Raw genomic sequence first — 27,606 nt, 5'->3', positions numbered from 1 at the left:
CTGCTGAAAGCAACTGGCATGCTTCAAACTGAGCCCTATACTTGTAAGTATATTTATCATATCCAGGTATAACACTGGATATAATAAATATACTGGGTACTTCCTCCATTTACTCTCTAACACATACCAAAATGTGTTCTACTGGATTCAGATCTGGAGTCTGGGGAGGCCACTGAACTACAGGGAACTCACTGTCATTGTTCGTGAAACCAGTGTGAAATCAATGAGTCAGTCAGCATTTGTGTAGCACCTTTCATACAAAGCCATCTCTCTTTACACACAGCAAAACAAAACAAAACAAAAGCAGATACTTAAGACAAAAACGTGGTAATATTTTGCTGAGCTTTAGGGATGCTGTCAATCCTAAAACCTGAGGCGCAAGACTTCAAACAACTCATCAAAAACTGAGGCCTACATATGACACGTCCAAAAAGTAAATTCTTCAAGCAGACCTCAAGGACAGCCATCCTGCACGTGGATGAAAATATCAGCTGATAATATCAGTGCCTTTCAGTATTTTCTTAAATCATCATGAATTATCATTAAAGCAAAAACTAACCTGCTAAATACCTTAAAAACTGTGTGCAGGTGTACTAGAAGAACTGGTGATGTTTCAGAGGCAAAGGGTGGTCACTGCAAATACTGCTTTGATTTAGATGTTTTCAGTTTACCGCACTTAAAAACTTATTCATTCACTGTTCTATGCATTCTGTCTTTACGTTTAGTGCCTAAAAATTTTTGCTCAGTACTGTGTGTCCAGAAGCTTATGAGCAAATACAATGTCAAGACCTTATTTGACATATGATTCCCTCTCGAGCTTCATGTGAGGTTGCTGCCCATGCAGACCAACAGCAGACTGTTTACAGAGCGTCTCTCTTACCGCGGCTGCTGAAACAGCCAGGGCTGTGGCTAAAAGCTTGGCTGTTAAAATATGCAGCAAATCTAAGTCACACCTTTCAGCGACTTGTGGGGAGCGAGGTGAATGAGCCTGAGTGTGTCTAAGCCGTAAGGGGAAAAAAAAAAAAAAAAAAAAAAAAAGCCAACCTTGGAGATTTTCCTGTTTCCCACCTAACCGCAGAGGCCAAAGTTATGTTTACCTTTGTCACACAGGACAAGACCAGAGAGGAAAGAAGCCAAGAATAATTTGATGCCAATTTAATCTTTGGTGTGTGTGGTGTGTGTGTATATGTATGTATGCATTATGTATATAAAGGCCTCAGTTGGGGGGGAAATGTAAGTAGGTAGAGGACTAGCCAGTAAAGCTGGCATTCAGTTAAATGAGGATGGTCACCTGGTAACAGTTTCTGGTTATTGACCATGTAGAGTCCAAAAAGGAAGCACTCAGTGAGCTCAGACCTGTTGACTCTGAGCTCATGCTGGGATGCAGTGAGGGGTGGGGCTGTCAAGTTTTCAAGAACCTAATCCATCTTGTCCTACCATTCAAGAGACAGAGTGAACCTCAAGGGCTAGGACTTACACACAGCGTACATAGTGTAACGTTGCATTAAGATGAAACACTGAATATAAAAAACTAATGTTTATAATATGAATTATTAATATTGTACCTTATTGTAACTTACAGTCATCCTACACTCAGTGGTGTTCCACTGTTGATGCTGATGACAGTGATGTCTGTCCTTCATGCAAAAGATGGTTTCTTTCTACAGATACTACACTGAAGTTCATCTCAAAGTTCCTCGAAAGTTTCCCGAACATTCTTGCACATATGCAGGTTAAAGTACATATGTTGATTAAAGTACCCATTTCATTGGGGGAACATGAATGGCTGAACCTATTATGGTATCATGTCAAGGTCTGCCTCATATACAGTACTTGTGTTTTTTAAGCCACAGCTGAGATGTTTCAGCGACAACCCACATCCATCAAGTTAAGCAAAAACGAAAAAGAAACTGGTCAACGTCTCAGATGAAAGCTTCTTCTGTCAGTTGATGGCAAGTTCCGTTTCCTGCAGTTGCCACTTACAGCAAATAACAGTAGATGTTTGAAAGCATGTCAGATTTAAAAACAAAAAGCAAGTAGCAATTTGCACACTTAAAAACACAACAGCAGACCAATACATTGATACACCTGACAGGACTAGATGTGTTTACATGACAGTGTCATACCTTTCCAGTGAGTGCTGTAAATTATTTTTTACAAACTACAACATGCAGAAGTCTGCACTACTTAGATTTCATTTCAATTTAAAAGTATAATCACAGCACACAATTAATATTAAATCATTGATAACACAGAGCCAAATAAAGCTGGACTAACCTGTCCTTCTCCAACACTGTGTGTGTCAATGATGGTGACCACACCGGGGCTGTGGGGGCTGCGGCGGCTCGTGCTGTGAGGTGTGCCCTCCTCGTCTGGAGTGCCTGCTGGTAGGGTGCCTGCCAACTGGGTGACAACTTTACCCACCATTGTCAGGCCTGTCTTTAAGGTCTGGAAGGACAAAGGATAAAGATTAGATTTGCGCTTGAAAAATTCAACACCTGATATAATATATTCCCAAGTCATATACTGCGCGTATGTGATATCTGTGCGTTGTAGTTCACTTAGTTTGAAACCTCTGCTGGCACCGAATGTCCGCGGGATAGCTGCCAGGTGCATGGGTGTATGCGCAATACTGTGTTTGTGTGTGCATGCACCATGTTCACTTGATGCCTGCTGATAACTTGTAGTGCTGATGACTTGTAGGACTGTAGCCACACGAGACACCCGTGTGTATGTGTGTATGTGTGTGAGGCTCCTCTGTGTCCGTTTAAGGCCCAGCCAGGGTGTCTGGCTCAAACACACCTCTGTGGCTCGATTGAGGGAAATGGATAGTGCTGCTTAAGTGGAGTCTATCTCACCTACTACACTGTCTTTGGCTAATGGAGTCCAATGCGTGCGACTGTGTGTCTTTGTGTGTGTAAGCGCCAAAGGGGCCCCGGAGAGCCTAATCAGGCATTCAGACTAGGCGGCCCTGTCAATAGAGCGTGGCGCCTTGCGTTTGTTGGGTCTGAGGATCACCCACTGTCTCTCTTTGCCACTTGGCCAGGCACACTAACAGTGTCTGCTGCCTGTGTGTGTGTGTGTGTGTGTGTGTATGTGTGTGTGTAAAATTCCACAAGAGCCATCAATTATTAAGTGAGGCGTTTGGCTCCTAATTGATCAACACTAATGTGTTTTCTAATCACTGCAGTTGTGGAGTTCTTAGTGGTAGTCCAAACAGGGGCTATTGATCTGCCGGTGGAGAGGGGGAGTCTGGAGGCAGATCATGTCTGAAAAACACATGAACACTCACACCCACACAACTATGGCCTGATGTCGCCATCTAAACAAATTACAACCCAATTTATGTGAAAGGGTTTTCTTAATCATACACCCAGGAGTGAAGGGCAACAGGACTGATGTGATTTACAGTGAGCAGATTTGGAACACGGAGTCCAGTTGGTCAGAGCTGTTCTACTCTCTCTTTTATCCGTATAAACAAAAGCCATTACAATTTAATGCAGCCCCCCCCCCCTTTTTTGTTTCCGTGTCTCTGGACATCAGCACTAAGAGCCAGCGTGTCGCGCCACAAGCCAGAAGGAGATACCTTGTCATCCATATTGAGATATATGGTCCTAAATGAGGAGAGGGCAGGCAAGCAGACTGCCTGTCTGCATATCAATACCCCCCCCTGCCATTGTCTCCCCTTTACCGTGCCACTAATCTGACAGCGACACAGCGGTCTTTCTGATGTATGCCATCATTAGCCTGCTAACGAGACTTCTCTCACACTAGCTGTTAGCACTCATTAAGATGGGAAGGGATACACTTGCTCTTTGTAAATCAATTAGCCCTTCCTCTGGGACCGAATGCAGAAACAGACTAGAACCATATGAGGAGCTAGCTAGTTAGCATGTGTTTGCAAGTAGCTAAATCAGACCAGGAATGAATGTCATCTGGTATCAAAGGGGGCTGCTGGCTGTTAGTGAGCCATCTTAGAGTCACTCCCCTGTGGAGATGAGTGAAACAAGACCATTGGAGAGAAACAGATTACAGTGGTAAAAAAAAAACAGATAGGCAGGTTGATGAAGTGTCTCATAAGCTCAGCACCGGTTGGCCAGGGCGAGCCAGGTGGATCCAATGTCAGCACATTTACAGATGGTGTACGCAGACCCTGAAATACTGTATTTAAGTGCTTTTTTCATCTGCACAACGGCTTATGACAGAGCAAAGGACCTTTTGATAGACGACAACCAGAAACTGACAAGTCGTTTCCCAACCTTCAGTCTTTCTGTGGTGAGAAAAGACTGAGGAACCATTTCACTGCAGATGAAAAACTATCAAAATATTGTAGGGGTGTATTCAGTTCAGTGCACCCTGTGAAAACGCAAATAATTTTAGTCAAACTAGCCTCGTATGTGCCACATCAATAACATAATCCTCAGAACTCAGAAGGTCTACTTGTGACTCTGTCCTCACAGAACCAGACCAGACCAGCCCCCTTTTTCAAAGGTCATGGGATCTACACAAATCACACAAATGACCCGTTTTGGATTCAAATCAGTGATTTTCACCTAATGGTGACAAGTTTGCACCCCTGACTCATCCAGGAATTATCCAGTGTCCCATCAGTTGCTATAACCGCTGATGAATGGACTTCCAGGGCTAAAGAGAGCTACTTACCATGTAAAACCTCATAATAGAGAGGGTCTTGATTGAATATATGCACAAACACTTAAGCTTAATGTGAAAACCTTTAACTGCACAGCTAGCTAAAATGATCAATTTAAGTAAATTTAAAGAGGCTACATGTGTCATAATGGAAAAATCTTATTTTATAATTTCATAATATGCAGGTTAGAGTCTTTTGTAGCGCTGCCATTTTCACGTGAGTGATTTTATGGTTTGAGTGCCTCACCATTTACAGTTTTTAATAATTCTGACTCTAATGAGCCACCATTTGATATTTACATTTTTCAAAATAAATGACAGAGATGTTACCTTAAGCTTTTCTTTTGTGTCTCCTGCTGTACTACAAACTGTGACCCCAAAACAAGGTATGCATCAAATCGAAGGTTTTCTGTACAATTCCACCCTAACAAAAAGTTAATCTTAAAAATCTTAAGAAAAAGCAAACTAGCTGCTGCTTCAGCTGAGGATCAGTTTTTAAGATAATTAAAATGTAAAATACCTGTCCCTATCTATGGGACAACACAAAATAAATATGATTGCCTGTTCACCAAGCTTGTGATGTCCAATAATTCAGCTCTGTTCAATCATGTAGTGTATTTGAGAGAAAGAAAACAACATAAAAGACAAACAAGCAAATGTGTCTGATGTATATTCACTTACTTTGGCAGCATTGATCACTGTAGCTGTATAGGACTGTGCATTGTCACCGCAAGCTCCTCCGCGAGACTGGTGGCATCTTATCAGCTGCAAAAACACAAGGTTTACAGATAAATACAGGACACATAGTGGAAGTCTAAAGAAGATGTATGAAGAGAGAGAATTTGGGGGAAATTGACTCAGATTTCAGACATTCAAAAGGTTCCCCTCTTCACTCTTTGGAAGAAATTGGTTTTGCTTTCAAAGAAACATTGCACAACCAAACAGCCAATCACTGATTAAATTTCAAATACAATATCTCTTGAATGCGTCTGCCCCAGTATTACTCTTACTGTTCACAAAACTGCATTCTGTCATTTCTCGAAATCCTCAGGCAGTCACACAGACAGTGGCCCCATCTGTCAATTACTTGAGTGGGCCAGCGCCAAAACACTATTATGCATTAAATGTATTGCAGAGTGCGCAATACAACATTCTGGTTTTTGTAAATACTTAACAATCCCATTAAACAGAAGAGAACAGAAAACTCCTGTGCATCTGTTGATTTTCAAAATGTTATCATCTCTAGTGGACTCTTCTTGGAATGAGTTGTTTATCCAGAGAGATTAAAGAGGCAGAAAATAGATAAAAAAAAATGCATTTTTTGGATTGTAAATATGTCGCTTTTCTGATAAGGCACTACTACAGTGGATGAGCGGGTGTGTTGATGTGTGTGCAGGCTACCTTGTTCTCAGCGTATGCTAGCCAGCGGCTTCCTAGTGATATTGGATTGAGGCTGGGGCCAGGACAGGGATAGCAGCCTAAAAAGACACAAAGACAGCCACACTAACAGCAGAACCAGTGATGACTACAAAAGATAAAAACATTTATACACATTTTGGTAAATAACCTCATCAAAAGTACTGTACAAAAAACAAACATGTGCAGGGACTGTCATAAGCCTCCTGTCTGGAGAGTGTCTGTAACTATCTTAAACCATTAATGTGTTTGTGGGGAGTCTCTTGTTTGGGAAGATAAATGGGAGTCTAATGAGGGTGACGTGTCTGTACATGTGTGTGCACAGTATGACCTAATGGAGACTGTGGTACCCAATAAATTGAGGATGGCTCCTCTGCTGATTGACCAGCACAATAATCCCTGTGGGGACACACATGCACAAACACACAGGCACGCATTCACACGCAAACACAACTGGTGTGCTGTCAGCAGAAATAAAAATAGCGAGCAATAACCCTAAATGACAAACAAAACCCTGTGTTCACAAACAGATAAATGTCTTGGACGTTATAAGAACGTATTTTTCTCTTCCCACTCAAACAGATGTGGAGGTAAACAACTACAAGACAAACATGGAGCAATCTATGACTAACACCAAAACTAAGCTCCAGCATGCCTAAACATACGGGCAACAAAATGTCAATAATGATCACACACACACACACACACAGAGTGTTCGAGAAAATGGACCCTTGTCTCACTCACACACACACGTGCATGCGCACACACACACATATACACAAATAGGCTGAGCTAATGCATGGAGGTGTGGTGAAAAAGGCTTGCTGACAATAATTTAGTGCTCTGGGAGCAGATGAGGTGGAGGCAGACAGTAATGTAGTGTGCTGTGTTGGAGGGTTGGGTGGGTGGTTGGGGGTGGGGGGATATTGAGGTAAGCCACAAGGGTTGTTGGTAGCGCCAGAGAAGCCTTTTGTGCTTCTCCAAGGCCAAGGGGAGCCCAGGCAGTGTGATAACATGTGTTTGACATCCTGGGTGGAGAGCAGGAGAGCAGAGAGTTGAGTAGGGACAGGAAACAGACATGATGGGTGGAATCAAAGGAAAAGAAAGCAGGGTTCAAGCTTCTCAAGGCTGAACGCTGAAAGACCCATGTTTAAACCAAAGTGTTTCTTTAGGTCAGAAACAAAACCTACCAAAAATACCAAAATAGCAACTGCCTTTTTTTCCATAATCTTTACATCAGTGCACTACAATACGCACTCTGTTTTCCCTTCAATAGCACAGGCCTGGCATGCCACCAATCCTACAGTGTTTCTCACCAACAAAATCTTGATGTTCAGCCATCATGCACTTGATGATCAACATGAAACACACAAGAGACCAGAAAGAGTGAGACAAGCTCACACTGTCAAAGGAAAATCTGAAATAAAGAAGAAACGGATTAACAGATTTGAATGATGACTACAAAATGTGATCAAAACAGAGCAGATCTGCACAAGAAAATGTGCAGTACGAGTCGTTCTCTATCCTACACAGTCAAAAGTGTAAGAGCAAGACTGATCTGTGCCTTGCAAGCAACTCCACTTATCTGCATGCCTGAAGTTTGAGCACACTGAAAAGATGGCTGCATTGACTGGACATTACACTAAATGTTTTTGGCACAAAGTGGTTTTCGACTACCTCTGAACAATGTAAATGTAAGGCCAGGGCATTTGAGGAGGACTATGGTAAGGTTATTTTTATCTTTTAACAATACCTGGTGTTCACTGACACTGATCCTTTGCAGGTTTATCCATTTAGCAATTTATGTAAGGACCGTGTTGAGGCTCCACCTGTATGAGCCTTCTCCCAGTGCTTTAGGACACCCAGTCAAGATGTAACACAGAGTGCAAAGGGTTGCTCCAAACGTCTGGCAGGTTGGGTCCTCTTCTTCGCCCAGATCTTTGGGTTGTCTGAGTTGTCAAAAGGTCAGCCCCAGCATGCAGAAGAAAGGTCAACTTGTCCTGGTCAGTGCCCCAAAGTTTGTGCCTGGTCCCACTGAATCCATTGTCCACTTTCTCATCTTCAGACAGTAGCAGTGTGCTGACTGCTCTTGTCTTGGTGGCTTTGAATTCTTCCACCAGCAGTGAGATTGATAAGCAGAGCTTGTAGGTTGACCAAGTTGAATGTTGGGGGAACGTCTTGGCTATTGAAGTCTACATATAATGCAATATTGGAAGCAACACACCTTAAACCTTCAAACAGGTAGTTGAGCCAGATGTTTAGTTGAGCCATGGTGTCCTTGTGGTTGCCACTGTCCTTCAGGGTGCTGTCATTCTTTCCAAGGCACTGAATTCCCTGCTGTATTACTAGGATGTTTTTTGTTAGCTTTCCTTTTAGGATTATTAGACTTCTAGTTTTCCTGGGTTGAACTGCATCTGTGACCATGTGGCAATCTTACTCAGTGAGCTTAGGATCCACCGTGTCCCTTGGATCAATAGAGTAATCACAATTATATCATCCATGAAGGCACTTCTGCCGGTATATGGTAGTGCTCCAATGCACATTGGATCATTTAGTGTGGTACACCTGGGTGGGCACTGATGAGATCTAACTGTACAATTGTGTTCTGCTGTTGCTCTTCGCCTCCTTGATGATCTGGCTGATCACTGATGTTTGCTCCAGACATCCAGAGTACTCTGAGACTCCTTCTTTTTGGTCAATTGTGTCAACATACTCATCGGCAAGTATTTGTTAGTCTTTTGCCAGTAATGCACCACAACATTTTCCCTTCAAGGTCTACCAAGGAGATCTCCAGAAACTAGTACCTTGTAGCTTGGTTATGCAGTGCCTCGGGGTGCTAGGCCTACTACTGTTGTGTGCCATCTTTCTGAACTGTTGTCCATTCTTTCATGGATATCCGTGGGTTTCCCCTCACTGTCATTTGGCCTTCCCCTTGGTCACAACAGTACAAGTGAAATGAACATCAGAGATGCTTTTCTACAAGCACAAACTGCAGGAGCTACTACAGATATGGTAGCTGATGGTGACACAAAAAACAGTAGGTACCAAACCATGATAACTGGATGTTGAAAACAAAAAGAAAGTCTGCTTCTGGTGGTGACTGAGTCCCAGCTTACAGCAGACACTACTCAAATGCAATGCAAGAACATAAACATGGGACAGGCCTTAAGTGCTCATAAAAACATGACATCTCCACCATCACATCCCTGGAGAAGTGGACAAAGGACAGTAGAATGGCTCATCCAACGCAGAGCTCTGCACACGTTCACAGAACCCTTTGTTTACTGCTTTTAGGGCCCAAACAGACCAAACAACGTTATGAAGAGGAGGCCCCTGCATTCAGAAACGATTAATAACTATTGAGCATGTTTGGTTTCCTGTGGCCCAGACACTGATAAGGAAGGCAGGCAGACAAAGAGGAGACACATTAAAGCCAGCCAGTAAGGTCAGTTTACTCCAGTCAATGACTTAAGTGGACAGCAATGGCCTTGTAATACAGTCTGGCCTTTCTTTCGCAGCATCCTTCAGCAGACATGGCAGGTACAGCCAGGAGGATGCGAGTGCTGTGTTATAAACAGTTTTCCTGTGTTGAGCTTCAAATGGAGGGCTTCACATCATATTTTGATAAAAGCAGTTTAGTCACTAAAGTACTAAAGTAAAGCACTTAGTACTGCACTACACCAGGCCATGGTGGCTGGTTGTATTGTAACAGATGATCTGCTTTGTGTTTGTTTGGCTTGTGTGATGCCAACGTGACAGTGTCACTGATCATGTTTGGTAATGTTAGTGTTAACTTATATTACAGACACTGTTTGTTTGCACTACTGCCTATGGTACAGAACACCGAGGGGTTTGCGCAACATTCACAAATGCATGTTTCCATTAGCAATGAAATATTAACAACTTTTTTTTTTTTTTTATCTAAATAACAACTGATCTTCTTCTTAACTGCATCTTAACAAAACCTTTTTACGTTTTCTTGCCAGGAACTAAGTGAAATGTTAGGAAACTGAACAGGGGTTAATCCTCACTTGTAACAAAGAACTTCTTGGTGAAGGTGCAGCTGTCAAATGCTGCAATCTTCTCCTGTAGGCTCACCACAAGAATACTGGAGGAGGGAGAAAACAGCTCATTAATACAGCAAAGATAAACTTACCATGTATCATGAAATGCAACTTTTATTTAGATCAGTTGATCCTACATACTGTTTGTTGCAGTGGAGATCATAGATAGGTGTCTTGAACTGAATGGATTTGACCATTTCTCCTGTCCGTAGAGAATACAGGTCAGCACAACAGTAGGGGGGGCTTGTCCTGGAAACAGAAAAAATACATGTAGTCAGTTTATGCACTTCTCAATTAACTACTGATAAAACTTCAGGGCATTATATTGACACTTGTGATGATCGATAGCTTACTATTTAAACAGAAATTTTATGACAAACATAACTAAAACAGTAAACGAGCAGAGGTGGCCTATAAAATCTTAAATATTACGATGCTCACTGCTTTTTAAAATTTGCCTATTTTTGATTCTTTTTTCAGTAATTTCACTGTTCAGCAGTCAACAAATGATCACTACAGAGTTATACTAAGCACCTCACTGTGACAAAACAAACTCTTGTGAATATGTCAGAAGAGAACATCAACCGACTTGCCAACATACTGCAGGTCGAGCCACATTTTGCTCTAACCATCTCTACACTGTTCCTCTCAGTAGCTCCCTGGAGAACTCGCAGTATTTGTTTCCACCATGTCTCACTGGCCGACCCCTTCTGAGGGTCCACAGAGTGAAAGGGAGTAAAACGAAGGGCAAAAGGGGAAATGCTTTCTCATGCAACACATTTACTAGAAGCCTTTCTATCAACACAGCAGAGAAGAGGGATACATGAGGGAGCTTATCCAACAGCAGGCAGCGGCTGATGGCAAAGAAAAATTTAGACATAAATCTTAATCAAGCATGCCCTCCCACCCCCCACCCATCCCCCACCGTCCCCACCACCACCCGTCCCCTGTGCCCCTTCCCTCAGTCTGCAAGGAAAGCTTCTACCGGTCTTCTACTCTCCCTCACCCTTGGCGAGGCCTGTGGTGCCGCGTTGGCTGAGGATGCAGGGGTGAAATGTGGTGTTAGTTTTGTTTCTTGAGCCACAGGACTAAGTGCTTTCAACAGTCTATTTAGTCTGCTTGTGCATACTGAGTGCAGCTATATGCTTCATCAGTCTCAGTCACAGACAAACAGGAGGCACTGGCCGGATCTTAGATTTGCGGTGAAGGTCAAAGTATGGAAGTTTACCTGTAAACACAATGACTCAAAATTCAGTATAAATGGGGTTTTTCATTAAAAATGGAACCCACAGTTGTAAAAGAACTAAAGAAACAGCTGCATGCATTGATTAAATAGAGATTGTGATGGTTAGGCTAGGATGATTTGACAACTTGATCAATGAGGAAACCCCCTTCCTGCTGACTACAGCCAGTGCAAGACACCATTAGGAAATAACAAGTTTAAACAGCGGACAGCTATTGCCAAGTCCCAGAGGGATATTTGGACATTATTCAAATGACGAGCTCATAATGGGAAGATTTTCATCCATTACAAGACACAGATGACCTCAGCCATGTTGAATATTCCTGCAGCACACCCTGTTCCACTGACCGACTCTGCTGTGTCAAGGCCTGTCTGCCATCCCAATCATCTCTGCTGCTCCTTTTTCTCCTTTATGGTGGAAAAACATCTGCTTCCCCCATTCAAAAGCTCTGACACACACTTTGTGAAGTACCGATGGCAAACAGTAGAGAAAATAAGGCGCCTCTTAACACATATCAGAGTATAACAGAGCAGCAAAGACATATTAAAATTACCATAAAATTGTTAAATTCCTGGATGTACTCACAGATAAGGACAGACAAAAAGTGTGAGACCTATGCAGTGTGTTTTTTGTCAGCCTCAGTGAGTAATAGCCAGCTAAGGGTTTTGATTTGTTGTGAGGCCTTGCTCACATGAAAAATGTCATTTGTCAAAACAAGACTAAGAGTCCACAGCCATGCAGGCAGCTCTGTGAGGCTGTACTTAGACCCAGCAGTGCTTTGAGCCACATACTACTGTCAGCATGCCGACATGCTCACAATGGCTAACAGCATTATCATCCTGATGTTTGGCAGGTATAATGTTCATCATGTTTGAGGGACTTCAATGTCTAGGTTATGTCTGAATATGTTTCTGACATGAAAAAAAACCCATATATATATATATATATATATATATATATTTCCACCATGTCTCACTGGCCGACCCCTATATATATATATATATATATATATATATACACATATCTGTGTGTGTGTGTGTGTGTGTGTGTGTGTATGTATATATATATATACATAAAATTATAAGAATCTTTTAAATATTATCTCAACTGCTCTGACCACAACTACTCTTCATATAAAGGCCAGGCCCTTAGCACACAAATGCATTTGAGCATATATGACTGGCCTCTCCAGGTATATCAGACATACCTTTTAATGCTCTCATGCATATTAATGAAGTACAAAAAAACATGATACACACACTGAGTGGTACTCCTTACACATCAGTGTCATGCAATGAAAAGAGTGAAACATTTAGGAATGTAGCCTAATGATATATGTGGAGGAACAAACCTATTGTAACTGGCTGTTGTGACCAGATAAAAGATTAAAAGACATTTGAAGACTTCAGTATCTCACAGTGTCACATAAAATGCCACAACAAATAAATATAATAACATGAATATCATCACACAGCTGAAAAAGCAACATTAATTTCCCCTCTCTCCTCAGAGGTGACCAAACCAAAGTGTGAGAATGTCACTGAAAAGGCTCGTCCTAATATCCCACGCTGATAATCCTTCCATATAACTGCAGTTACAGCAAACAGCAGGTCGTGGTAAGCCTTTAGGCTCCACCTACAATAATGGTTTCAACACAGTCAAATGGAACATTGTCTGTAAACTGTGTACGCAGCTGTCAAAGAATCTGGTCCTCTGAGCCGACGCAGGACCATGATTCCAAGCTGCAGCTGACACCACAGGCACAAACAGGACTCCATCAGCCAGTGATAAAGCCTTCATCTAGCACTGTTAACACACACATGTCTCACACACACACACACACAGACACAAGAGGCAATACGGTGACACACAATTCATATTTCTTCACACAGACAATGGCAGGAACACACGCCCAGAGATGCAAGATGAAATAACTGCTGCAACAATACACAACAACTACCTTGATGACTGATACATGAGCTAAATGAGTCAGGAGTGTATGCGTCACATGTGTGCACACACTTACCCCCATACAGACAACTGTAAGAACAGATACACACTAGTGTTGTACTAGTGTATGCTTCCCAAGCCAGAGTCTGGACAGCAATGGCGCCAAGTGAGCCCTCAGATCTCTTAGCCCAAGCCCGGCACTAAGGCACTGCACGTGTACAGTGTGTGTGTGTGTGTGTGTGCGTGAGATACTGCATAGATGTTAGCACAAGTGTGTTCCTCCCTCCAGTCCCAATGAATATTTATTGAAGAAGATAGAAGGGGTGCCACAGAAAAAAGTTTTTCCGTCCCGATGGTTAACGTCTCTGTCAACATTTCAAAAGGTCCTCACACTGTGAGCACGGTTACCATTACCAATCAAGAGTACAGGCATTAAGATTAATACAAAAATTTTCCCCGAAGATAATTTACTTTCAGGTGGCTACATCATCGATTTCAGCATTATCAGAGTCCGATCAATCCAATTCAAAGCTCTATCCCGAAAAATGGGCCTCTGGAATTGATTCAAAGGGACAATGATAACCCATTATTATAGAATCAAAATGGCACAGGGTTCAATTGTTTTGCTTTTGCAGTATTTTAACAAATGACCCAGTTCTAATGGAGGCAATGCGGGGTCAGATGTAATAAGATTTCCTGATGCCGGGGACGTTGGGGCGTAGGTTGAAAGCAAGGCTAAATCACAATTATCATTATGGATTATGGCGGGATGTCAGTCCTTGCACATGTTAAGGTGACGCCGAGCACCATTCCCCAGCTCAGTAACAGGCCTATTATGATGGCCCTATTAGATCAATGTGTCAATTACTATTACTCAAACTGGCCCTTGGGTCTGAAAGGATACAAAATGAAGGAGATGGAGGAAAGGAGGCTTGGCTCATTTACTTCCTCTGATAGGACAAGAAGCTACTCCAGAAATTAAGGAGAAAATGGAGCGGCAATGCCAGATACCAAACACACAAATGCAAGATGATAATAAAACACGATCACTACTTTTTGGGTACCAACTGAAATGCATCTCCATCAAGTTCAGATGTTCAGTCTTGTTTACTTAATTCTTTCATCTCTTGATGTAAATAATTATTTCCTTAATTTCAGACTTCATCTTATTTAGGCACAGTTCTTGTATTAACCCTTTGTGAATAAAATACAATTTTTAAAATTCGAGAAGTTTACACAAGACTAAGTCACACTAGCTACTCTGTGAGGCCGTACTTGTGCACAGTAGTAGTAATGTTAATATCAGTGTGCAATCATACTCACAGTGACAGTTAACATGCAGATGGCTGGCAAGTAAAATTTACCACATTATCAGTTTTGCATATTAGCATGATAACATCTACTATTTAGCAAAAAATGCAAAGTACAGCTTAGGCTGATGGAAATGTCACTTTTGCAGGATTCTGGTCATGAAACAAAATATTGGACAAAAAGCCATTTCTGTCTGATGGTGGCTCTAGATGTAAAGCCACATGATCACCAAAGTTATTAGAATTCATCCCCAGGGGAACCTGAATGTTGTCATGGTGCTAGAAAAAAAAGCCAGGGGATCACCTAAGTGATTATGACTATGAATATCTAGAAACCACTTGGTGCCAATTCAACAACTATGAACTTTACTGGAAAATCCTGACCTGCTGGTGATGGTACATGAAGAGTCAAGAGACATTCAAGGTCCCCTCAGGAATGGACTAAAATTTACGGCAACCCATCTAAAAACCAAAACTTTCAAACCAAAAATGTCAATTTCATTGTTGAGATATTCGGTGTGGACTAAAACAGCGTGTTCCTGGAGGTTTAGTGTTGCTAAAAAGGTTTTATATAACAACACTTTATTCTCATTACAAGATATTCAAATGATTTTTTCACATCGGTACTGCAACTTCATCATATTGGCAATTATATCCACAGATTTGACATAAAACAGAGTCATATTGTAGGTACAGCTTTCACTCTCAGTGAAAAAAGATCACCCACAGTGAAAACTAATAGACTTGGCTCAGGTCAAGATCTCAACAGTAGAAAATAGGATTTGTAAAAGTCCTAAGTCGCTATGAACCAGAGGGCAGACCTGCTAAATCCATCTGCCATTGGACTGGCCTTACAGTAAACCCTGGCTGTTTGGGTCATTTTTCTGTTCCTACTGCTCTGCCACTATGCTGCACTAGACCACATTTGGAAAACCTCCTAACAACGCAATGTTTAATGAGACTTTTACATCCATATGTAAGACTTAATTTTAGATACGCAACTGTTTACAACAGTCATTAAGGACCATTATGGATGGTGAGTGTCTTATCATTGAGCCATTATCAGCAATCTAGTCTGAGCACTTCCTCCCTGATGAAACATGTTGACATCTGTTATTTTAATTTACACATCAATACTGTGCTTGTTCCATGAGTATTTTCCCTCTGGCTGAGAGACTCAGCTCACATCTTTTTATGAACGTGAACTGAACCAGGAGATCAAAACCACAAAATTTCATGTGGCTGTAGAAAGCATAGATGGGAATTAAAAAGCAGGCAAATAAATTCATTTACAAGGAAGGGACGTCACCACATTTCCGACTGGTGCAAAGTTTTATAAGCTCTCCAAATACGAACGACAATTACATGCTGTGGGAATGCTAAACAAATACAACCTCGGTTTGGGAAGTCTAGGCCGGCTCTGCTGAAGGAGAAAACTGTGCTGCTCCAATTGGAGACTACTGAACTTCTGAGGAATGGTATTTCCACTGAGGTTCAACTGATATGGGTCTTCGAATGCTGAAGCCAGAAATTTAAGATTAACACCATAAATATTCGATCATTTATGCCAGCATTCAACAGCTAGTCTAAATTCTCCTCAGAATTATTCTGGGCAGGACAGAAAAGCCTCTGAAACAGCTTTCAGATAATGTGACAGAAACTCTCCACTACAACAAGAAAGGCAAATATTGTACACTCAGTATTATCAGTACAAATCAATTTAAACATGATATAAAGCTGATATTCAAAGCTGATTTCTGAAGTTGGAAAAAGAAATATACTATGTAATCTCACCTCAATGTCCATTTAGCAGCTGTAGGAGCTTTCGATCATATCACATGATCTTTATCAGAAGATGCAGTTTGCCCAGTTTTGATGCAATTATGTATTATGTTCAAATTTTCACATCAGTTTGAGAATGAGTAGAAAATCACATCTGCATCTACCATGACAACTGGAGAAGAATGACTGTATTGCAGCATTTTTTTTCCCTGCTCCCTCCTGTTATTTGTTTTGTTTTTCAGTCCTACTTCTCTCATTCTTAGCTCAAACCCAGGCCCACCATACACAACAAACACTGGCCACATCAGAGCCTGCTGGGGGCCTGAAAGGAGCCACAGTCATTCCAGCAAGCTGCAGGCATTAGTAGGAAAGTAATTAGGGTAAAAAGTTCAACCACAGCTCCAAGTCTGTAGAGCTGCCAAAAATACATTTCCTTCACTGTTAAACACTCCACACAGAGTATAATGGCCAGCATTTTGGATTAACACTGCAGTGTGTGTGTGTGTGTGTGTGTGTGTGTCAGTGTGGACATGTTTGAGTGTGGACAGTATGACATGAGAATTTTAGAAATTTTTGCAAATTATTAAAAAGGAAAAACTGAATTATCACAGTGATGTATGTCAGTGATGTAAGTGTTTAGACCCTCTACTCAGTTGAAGCACTTTTGGCAGCGATTACAGCCTTGACTCTTTGTGGGTGTATGTCACAAGCTCTGAACACCTGGATTTGGGGGTTTTCTGCCATTCTTCTCTGCAGAGAGCTTTGAGACAATTTTGACTGTGGAAGGAGCTATATAAATAAAATAAAATTGAATGGAATTGAATTGAATTGCAGATCCTCTCAAGCTTTGGATTAGATAGATCACTGAGATGGGTCTAGGACCTGACTGGAGTCCACCTTAATTGACTGGACATAGTTTAGAAAGGCTCATTCCTGTGAATATACTTAATATACTGTGAATTATACTGGGTTAGGCCTCGCTTTGCTCTCAAAACAGCCTCAATTCTACATCACATGGATTCCTCAAGATGCCTGAAGAGATGCTCTGAGATTCTAGCATTTGACGAAGGAAAACTTGCTCTAGAGTGTACTCAACCTGAGAGTATGGCAGTGGTTCACTTTTCACCACTGCCACACTTACACCCCCTAGAACATCCATGGAGAGACCTGAAGATGTTACTTCAGAGAGGCATCCCATCCGGTCTCACAGGGAGCTTGAGAGGATCTACAAGGAAGAGTGGCATAAACTGACCAAATCCAGGTGTACGAAGAAATAAGGATCTGAATATTTCTGTAAAATGAGGGATTTCACTTCTTGGTTTTTTATGCATTTACAAAAAAATTCAAAAGAAATGTCATTAAGGGTTACTGAGTGTAGACTGAAGGGCAAATGTGGTAATTTTATCCATTTACAATTAAATCTACGACACAGCGAAGTGTGCAAGAAGCGAATGGGGTATGCAGTCCATAAATTCAACTTATATCTTCTTCCCTTGACAGCAGTAAAGTGGATATTAATATTCATTACCCAAACTATAGCTTGCACTAGATCCAATTTGAGCCATTTTAGCATTGTGAGCCAGTTTTCTGTCTAAATTAAGTGAAAGCACTTGACACAAGAAAAAAAACATCTGGTCACGGAGGAGCTCTTTCTTTTGCTCTGACATGTCAAAGCTGTGTCTAGGAACACGCCAAGTCGATTTTGTTTTGTGTCTGCTTGTGCATAAGAACAAGAGATAGAGGACAGCTTGAAGCCACAATACAGCATGTGTGTCAAATGCAAATGACTTAATGCTTATTTCATCAGGTGCTCATACTTCTGGCTCTGAAAACCAACTTTCTGCAGGTTCAAGACACTCCCCCACCCAAACTGGCATCCTCCTCCACTAAAAACTGGACATCAGTCAGTCAGACTGGTCAATGACCAGTTAAAACCACTAATGGAAAAAAAGCCTAATAAGTCTACAAGCTGTAAAGACACATGTTTTCTTGTCACAGGAGAGCGTGAGTTATAGGGCCCTGCAGTTTGCATGAGAAGGGGTGATCAAAGCAGTAATCTGCAGATGCTCTTAGGGGACCAGAGGGAAGGTGAATCCATGACAGGTTGACTGCATGTTAAATACCATTCATGTCCCCATAGTCCCTTTTGTATATGTATACACTATCATACATGTCCTGGCTGAGAGAAAAGGCAGGGAACAAGGGAGACACTAAGTTAAATCACAGCCCGTATCAATCACGTGTCAAAGAATCACTCCTAGGAACCGTGCAAAAAGCTACAATATGCTAGTTAGACTCGAAAGCAAACCACTCCACTTCTTTCAGCCCTCCCTCTGCCTGCCCTGTTTCGCTCTACCCAGGCCTCACTCAGTGTCAAGAGAAGTCAGAGTCAGTCAGTGTCAGTAGGAGTAGCAGACCAGAAACTTGTTCATGTACACAGCAGTGAGCTCCCACCCCTGACTTTGGCCTCCTCTGACTGGTCACATAGAGTTCTCCAAACAGAATAGGTGACTACTAGGTATCTCCTCAGTTAAGAAACTTGTGAAAATATTTTTCTAATAGGCCTAACCTGCATCCAAAGATTTTTGGTAGCCAGTTAAGAATGAGTCACTTGATAAATGTCCTGGTAAGAACCATCAGTGTTACTCTCACCAAGGCACTGCTCCAATATCTTTCATCCAAAATCGAAGGAAATTACAGTAGGCCTGCTATACACTCGGTTTAATATAAAGGGAAAGGGCAAGTTCAAACTCTAGTAAAATAAAATATTAATTGCTTTGACCACAGAGGCCTGGTTTAGGGAATGGGGATGTGGTAAAGGTTTGAAAAGTCATTACTAATCATTCAGCCTGTCGGGTGTGTTTATATGCACCACTTCCAGTACTACTGAGTTTAATCTGACTTCCTATTTGAAGGGGGGGGGGGGAACTGGCGAGGCAGAACACATTTTCGACAGACATAAAACAGACATGCAAGTCAAAATAAACGCTCTGGAATGAAGCCTGAGCCTTGCAGCCCTGCCTAAGCACTGAACAAGTGTGTATGCATGTGAATGTGTGCAGGGCAATGAAAAAAGGGGAAGTGGAAGACCAGATTACAGCCACTCTCATTTCCACACAGGGGCACGACAAAAGAAGGCCAGGTACGATTTCATCAAAGCTTTTTTTTTTTTTTTTTTTTTTTTTTTTTTTCCCCCCCCAGTGGAGAACATGACATTCCTGTTAACAAACTAAAGACAAACTTTGAAGGCCGGTGGATTCTGTCCTGGTATAATGTCCTTTCTGAACACTGAAGCCATCATGACCACATCATCCATACAGCTTCACAACAAACCATAGTATAATAGTATAATAATCATAGCAACAGTATAATTAAAATGTATATGGAATCACCTGCATAACTTGCCTGAGTCAGTGTTGGTAGTATTTACCCTGAACACAGACTTAGAGAGCATGAGCATGTGCGTGCGTGTGCCCGTGGGTGGTCATAATGTGACAGTGAAGAACACCATAACCTCACGGTGGATAAAAGGCATCACTTCTCCAAATCCCCTTAATCTGGTGGGTTGTTTTGTACAAATGCTTGATGATTTCCATTTCATACACTTTAGAGTACGGATACATCCGGTCTGCAGAGAAAAACCCGTCATGAAAATGCACTGAAACACAAGGGCTTAGTGCCACAATGGGCTTTTGCCATCAAATGTGTCTGTCTTTGTGGGCTAAGTGGAATTTGTTGCAAGCAGCCAAGTAATTAACAACCTGCATTATTTCACTACAGGATTCCAAGTGGATTTAAATCTATATGTTCAGGAGTATGAAGTTATTTTTGTTATGCACCTACCTTTGCTTGTGCATTTAATATCAAAATGGGGATGGGAGGTGGCAGGTGGAACCCAAAATTATACTGAACGGAGATAGGTGTAACAATGTGTTCACTTGTAGCACCGCGCCATAAAAGAACGCCTGATCTGATTATTATAAGCCAGACACGTTAGTCATGCCAGATTGGAAACTGAAATCCCTGCACATCAGCTCACATGGATGAAAAGATGGATATAGTCTGAAGCCCCTGCACATATATTGTGCAAACATCATAAATAGTGTAAAACCAAAAATGATATTCATAGGAAGCAAGATGAGTTCACGTTAAATTTCTGCAAAAATCCCAAGTGTACTATCTTCTAATTAAAACACTCAGTGTGCTTCCAGTTTAGCGTTTGTCTGGCTGTGGCTCTACACACGTGTCTTCTTGTGATATATTTCCTACACACTAGATATTGCATGTCACATTGCTGCTACAATGGAAATTACACCTTTCCTCCAAATGGAACAACACAGTGATCTCTGACCACTCGCCAAATCCACAACACTGACATCATACTGCATCAGGATTAACACTTTAAATGCTATTAGACTCCACAAAGACTGATGAGAACAGAATGAGTTGCGTCTGCCTCTTGAATTAGCAATTGGGGTTTCCTTAAAAAGCAAACGGTATGAGATAGGACTGATAGACTAGAATATCCATGTGTATTAGCCAAAACCTCAAAATAGCACATCTAGTAGTAATCCACACAGTGAAAGAGGACTATATTGGTTAAAAGAAAAAAAGGACCACATCCTCTCAGCATCTGGAGATGTTGTGAGGGGGTAGTCGGAGGTTGGAAATGTCACTGACAGTTCCCCAAACTCCACAGAACAAAGCACACTTATTCATCACTGAACTTTTGCCCAAGAAGTGTGTGCACTCAAACTCCCACAAACAGTTAAGTTGCCTCTGTCTTGGCCATAAAATTTACATTCATTGAGAGAGAGCGGCCTCAAATCTCCCAGACTTTTAATACCTATGGATGTAATTAAACTGAATGAAAATAATAACACAAGGAGGGGAAGGAAACACAAATCCTTTCCAGAAATGTGAGCAGACATACCAAGGTCTGCAATGGCACCGGCATTCTTTACTAATTCCCAAAGCCCACTGGCACTGGTGCAGAGAGTGAAAGGGGACGCATATGCTTTACTGTCAAGAAAATCACTGGATCCATACATTGTTTGGACTTAAAGCATAATCCTTTCCATTGATAAAATTATGTTGTGTGTGCCTGGCTGGATATCCACAAGTACAGGGCTTCAGCACACATGCTTTTTCCCTTCTCTGGTTTTCCTTTAATTTGCAAATCTTGTAATCTAAGCCTAGAGCTGACTGAACCAACTTCTAAACCAGCACTGCTATAGCGGCCAAGGCTCCAATCTGTTTTCCATTTAAGTGTCAAGACGGCATCCTTTTTGGTGGTTAAGAAAAGCTGTTATTTCAAAATGATTATATGCTAAAAATTGTGTGAGGACCTTAGTGCGTTTATGAACAGGCCCAATGGAAAGTACAGCGCTGCACCCGGAAGCCTTTTTCCTTCTCGTCTTTGACCAGAGTGTTATTTACCAAGCACTTCTGTAGGGGGAAGAACCAGGCTGTGCCATTCAGCCAGAGGTCAGGGTTTCTGCTTTTCAACACAGTGCATGTTTTCAGCATTAGTGTCGAGCGACGCCTGGGTGATTCGCCAAACCGTCAAAACGCTGCCTGTCTCAGAGTCAGTGAGGACATAGGAAAAGCAGAAGCAACCATAACGGCGTTAGAGAGACAGGGGCCGGCAGTCCCTGGAAAACATCAAGAAGGTGGTCGCCATCAAGGCCCAGCTGAAGTCAGACTTCCTTATTTCATTTCCCTGGGAGGATATATTGAGTTAAATTTTGTGTTGCTCTGGAAGAGCGGCGTGAGTAAATGGAGGAGGAGGAGTGAGAGGGGAGAGCGTGGAATGGGTATGAGGAGGCGAGCGCAAGATGCCTTGGGGTCTGTCACTTTTGAAATGCCCTTTCTTTTCCTAAACAAACACATGAACCCAATCCCAAACCCAGAAAATCTCAGCGATCTACACATCTGTTTAATCTCTCTTCTGTCTGCCTGTCGGGTGGGGGGGTGGGGGGTGGGGGGGTCAGGTACTGCTCGCATTCCAACCACAGTGCCACTAAGAATCCATGAATCACAGTTACTGAGCCCACATCTCTGGATCAGCTCCAGGTGGATGCATGAGAAGGGTTCATAATAAGAAGTGGGGTGTCCTTTGATGTCTCTTATTATTAACATAAAATTACTTTCAGATACAGGATTTATACTTCGTAACACTGGGAAGAGTGAAACTCTTTTCTCTTCTGAAAGACTAAAACGCACACAGAGGTTGTTTTAGCCCCCCCCCCCCCCCCCCCCTCCCCCAAGCAGAGCTCCCCTGAAAGTAGCTCAATGAAGACTTCCTTATATCTTAAAGTCCTTGTTTCATTGGGCCACACTGTATCTCATCATCTTGTCAATTACTTTATTTCCTTGTGCCTCTGGAAAAGAGCAGAGGTTTAAGACTGAAAAAACAAATATGTATTTGATTTGCATAGACAGATTCATGATGTGCTTTTCCACATGGCCACCTGCAGTCAGGCCTCTGCTTATACTGTCACTTGGTTCTCATTAGTCAGAGCGAGCAGAGACCAGGAGACTGAACAAACAAGATTCCAAAATTCAACAACCAGAAACAGAGAGAGGGGGGGTGGGCATTGTTTTTCAGGTTACAAGGCAAGTCCAAATCCCAAACATTGTGGGAGTCCTTAACAAGTGGTTCTGCCACCCCTCCTTCATCAGAAGCAATGCCAATTTAATTATTTGAACAAAGCTAGTATAGAAAATGTACAGAAATACTTAATGCTTTATTAATTACTTTCAAAACAAGTTTCTAACATGTAAAAGGAAAATGATCAGGTGTGTTTTTCCATAATCAGAAGAATCATCTGTTGCCTGCCCGCTGGTCTGGTCCCAACCATTGAAGAGATCCATTCTAGCCAAATATAAATGCACAAGTAGTTCCTCAGAACTGGTTGATGGTGCTCTAATCAGTGACTGCTATTGCTATCATGTTTGGCATATATTGGATTTAGAGTCGCACCAGGAAGAATACAGCAGAGGACGACGAGGAAGTGAGGTCAGCTTTTTTTTTTATGATGTGTGAACTCACCCAGAGGACCCTGTGCTCTTGCAAACCCCCAGCAGGGGCCTCTTGTCAGCAAAACTGTCCATCTTCAGAGGACCTGAGGAGGAAGAGGAGCCAGAGGAAGAGGCAGATGAGAAACAGAATGATCCACACACAACAAAGAGGGACATTCTTTAAGCGAACATGTGAGGCCTCTAGTGCTGCCCACCCTCATTCAACAGGCAGCCTATTACCATGACAGGAAACGTGCTGATTGCATTACTACTGTTGCCTTGTAATTCAATTATGGTCATCAAACATTTTAGATGAAGGGAGAACACCCCCCCCCCCCCCCCCCCCCCCGAAATCAGGCCTTGTTTTGCAAGTTACTGGACCATTACGCTAATAATGCTGTGAAGAGTTTAAAGTTCTACCTTTTGCAGAATCTTGACTGTGGTGAGTTTTTGAAAGGATACTTGAGGGAAATTAATAAAGAAAAAAAAAAACTTTTTCCAGAAAACGCCATAGGAAAAACTGCAAAGTAAATGACAGAACTGAGATAAGCTGAAGAAATCTTCTGAATGTTGCAAAAAGGAGCATGATCTTCTGTCCATTTCCTTGTTGGTTTTGGGGTTTCAGGTTGGAATTACAGCACAGGAAAAACTCGGCAGGCATAGTTACACAAAGAAGAGAAAACATGTTGTATTAAGTGGACTTATCCCATATTTTCCCTAATTGTGTCATTCTTGAAAAAAGGCGGAGGGATCAGGGGGGATTGAGGGGATGGGGGCGCCTAGATTGAAGAAGATGTTACCCTTTGGAGGACTGTAATTTGAGGCTTGACAGTAATCAGCCCGAGTTCCTGTGGTATGGCGTGAGAGCAAATGTGCCTTCCCTACCAGGCTTTAACACTCCCGACAAGGTCTTTTACTCTTTCATGTTTCTGTCATCAGACATCACTCTCACTCAAGATATTGAGCCATAACATAAACATGACTTTTGGAGACTGAGTGAAATGGTACATTTACTAAAAAAAAAAAATTTTTCCTGGGAAGAAAATGCACCATGACATGAACTGATACGACTGTAACAGTACTGTTACTGGACAGTAACTGAGGTAAGTACTGCTGATTTCTATGTGGACTTTTGCATGTTTGAATGCAACAGTGAGGATGGGTGAACATGGGCCGGAAATATTTTAATATTTTAAAACCTCATGAAAGTACTTTAACAGTGTGGGAGCACCCCAGTTTCAGCTCTATTGTGAAGACATATGAAATGACCTCCACTGGAAAACATCAAGACGAGCTCTGACAGTACATATGGTTATATATATTCACATTTACTCAATGCTCATTTGTTATCAATCAAGGGAACAATGTTGCCTCGTTTTACAAGACAACGGAAGATCATATGTTGTAAACTCCAGGGAGGATGTGGATAAATGTATTTACTCCCTTTAGAAAAGCAGCACTTCCTTCTCTATTCTAGGAAAGGGGAACCTTGCCTTATTATATTCCAACACCTATTTTTGGGGCATTTATAAGTCCGCCCACCCACGGCCTTGCATCCCAGACAATTGGCCTTTTAATGGCTCACCACAGTGCAACACTGTTTGCGCCCTAGCAGATTGCAATCAGTGTCCTTCCCTCCAGTAGTACAATTCATATTTATTTTCTGCTGAGAGAATTGCTCTCCTCATGTGTCGAGGCTATCTGCTGCTTCTTATTACTGTGGTTTGCTTTCATCCACTTCCAACGCGCCTTTAAATGCTGCCATTGTGTGTTGTTGAAATCTGCCAAAAGACCGGAACATGGATGGAGAACAAAAAGGCGATTTTCTCACTGAAAAAATGCCACAAACCAGCGGGGCGACATTGGCAGCTTTCACAGCACTGATTGACACCTGCCGAGATGAAATTTAAACTTCATGTCTGGAAAGGATCTAATCAGTGGAACAACTAAACCATTTGAGGATGTGAACAACGGTATTCACACAGCACTCAACTTTTGCAGTGTCTGAAAACAACAGAGGGGCCAGTGAAATGTTTGTCTGTCATCCCTGTGACCCTTTCACTATTTGAGGACACATTAGAAATGACATGACATGTTTTAATGTGGTTGATACACCAATTTAGATGATAAGATAAAACAATAAGAAAATATGGAAACATTAACTGAACTTTAAGCAGATTAAGTAGCTGTGGGAGTCCGTTTTTTGTCTCCTCAGAGCAGAGAATCTGTCTCCTCATGCCCTCAGAGTCCTTTAAATGCCGTCTGGCGAAATACAAGCGAGCTGTCATATGCCTTTTACTCAAAGTGTCTGCCATGTAGCCACTCTGTCATAAAGGCCTGATTGATGGGAGTGCTGCTGAGATGGTCGTCCTTCTGGCAGGTGTCCCCATCTCTGCAGAGGACAGAGGTGACCGTTGGTAGCTCAGAAATGTTACAGCTGTTGAGGCCACTGTGCTCCTGTGAATAATAATTTTATCACAGAGGTCTACAGAGAGTTCCTTGGACTTCATTGCTCGGTGTTTGTCTTGACATGCAGTGTGAACTGTGGGATCTTATCTACCCAGGTCTGGTCTGTGCCTTTCTAAATTATGTCCAATCAATTTGTGTTTGCTACAGGTGGACTCCAATCACGTTCTAGACACATCTCAGGGACAATTTAAGCAAACAGGACCTGAGACGATCAAAGCTGACATGGGGTGATGCAGGATACATCCTGGTCAGTCCACAACCGTATCCATCCAAAATAAAATCTACAACTCGATAAAACGCGCAAAATGTGAAGGGGTCTGAATACTTTCTGAAGCCACTATATGTTTACTCAACTTGGTGTGCATTCTTTCTTTAAAAACAAGCTGAAGTAACTTCTTTCTGTAAAACTAGAAGAGTTTGTGAGTGTTTCCAGAACATTTGGTAGAGATTACGAAACATAACTGCAACTTATCTGAAACCTTAGAACCGGGACGATAAATTTTGCTGACTAGATAAAGGAGGACTACTTCTATATTATATGTGAAAGCGGTATTCAATATATGCATGTCTGTATTCATACTGTGTCCTGTAATTTTCACTTGTGCCAGAGGGAAGCAAACATGCATTAGTCATATTGAAAACTCAAAACATGTGAAACTCGAGGGGATAGATACGAAGTTCTTTGCTTTCTGTTCTTTTCAGTTAGAGCACAGGGAAATACAGCAAAAACCGAGGCAATAGTTGGTGTTTAAAAATGTTATTTCAGGATGAGATCACAATTACAGTTTCACTTGGGTAAGGCTTATCCTCCAGGTTCTAAAAACAATGACACACTTCACTTCTTTCTTCACTTTTCCTGATGTAGCCACTCTCAGTGCCAAATCTGCCTCTTACCACTCACTACAAGACTACACAACTACATGCATGACGGTTTTATCACCAGGTGTGGCTATAAACTTGTCACTGAAGTGTTAACTGACCAGCATGCAGAGTATATTTCTGCATCTAGTAAGTGAATAGAAAAATTATGCAAATACATAAAAAGTAATATATCCAGTGTCACTTGATTGAAGTACTGGAGTGCAGAGTTTGGAGTCTCTGTGTAAACAGCAACCAAGATGGCTGGGAGTGTAGCATGGACGAGGACCCACAGTTAACAGTGCGGTGTCTGAGCTGCACAAATGTTCCATCCTGTCCACCTGAACAGTCAAGCCACTGATGGCAGTGATGTGATCTGGAGCATCTTCCAGCTCTGTTCCCTTGTCCCTTAATTCCTCCTCTGCATCCTCTGTTTGTCCTCCTAATTTCTAAGGGGGTGTCCATTAATCTGGTCACTATGTCAGCCACCTTCAGTGCCATCAACTGGTCCCTGGTGTAAACAATGGTAGCGTTGAATGATAGCATTCAAAAAAGAAGCTGATTGAAAGAAGAAATTTCACAGTGGAAAAAAAAACAGACCACCACTCGCTACCAACAGGCTTAGGAAGAACACCGCTAAAATAAGAAGTAAAAAAGAAGGAGGCTAAAATGGAAAAAAGAAAAAGCGCAAAAAAAAATAATAAGAAAATGAGCAGGAGAAACTACAACAGACCGAAGCTGTGCTCAGCACATACGCAAAAACAAAAAACAGTAGAGGCATTTCCACTTATTGTGTCTAATCAGACGTCTCCTCAGGTTGAAGATGGGTGGAGCTATACC

At 41.9% G+C, this 27,606-nt stretch overlaps 1 protein-coding gene across 1 annotated transcript in view; it reads right to left on the bottom strand.

Annotated features, from left to right (window-relative positions):
* bcas3 (BCAS3 microtubule associated cell migration factor) overlaps positions 1–27,606 on the bottom strand; it is a 294,717-nt gene that overhangs the window by 256,195 nt on the left and 10,916 nt on the right. The window contains exons 7-12 of the mRNA XM_041046203.1: positions 23,471–23,543; positions 10,272–10,379; positions 10,098–10,174; positions 6,052–6,128; positions 5,332–5,415; positions 2,278–2,448 (exon numbers count right to left, since the gene is read on the bottom strand). Coding sequence (XP_040902137.1) covers positions 2,278–2,448; positions 5,332–5,415; positions 6,052–6,128; positions 10,098–10,174; positions 10,272–10,379; positions 23,471–23,543 — 590 coding nt within the window. The remainder of the gene's footprint in view (positions 1–2,277; positions 2,449–5,331; positions 5,416–6,051; positions 6,129–10,097; positions 10,175–10,271; positions 10,380–23,470; positions 23,544–27,606) is intronic.

This window comes from Toxotes jaculatrix, chromosome 9 (genome assembly GCF_017976425.1).
Source record: "Toxotes jaculatrix isolate fToxJac2 chromosome 9, fToxJac2.pri, whole genome shotgun sequence".
NCBI lineage: Eukaryota > Metazoa > Chordata > Actinopteri > Toxotidae > Toxotes > Toxotes jaculatrix.
Note: the sequence above shows the minus strand (reverse complement) of the source record. Positions and strands in the feature narration are given on the sequence as shown.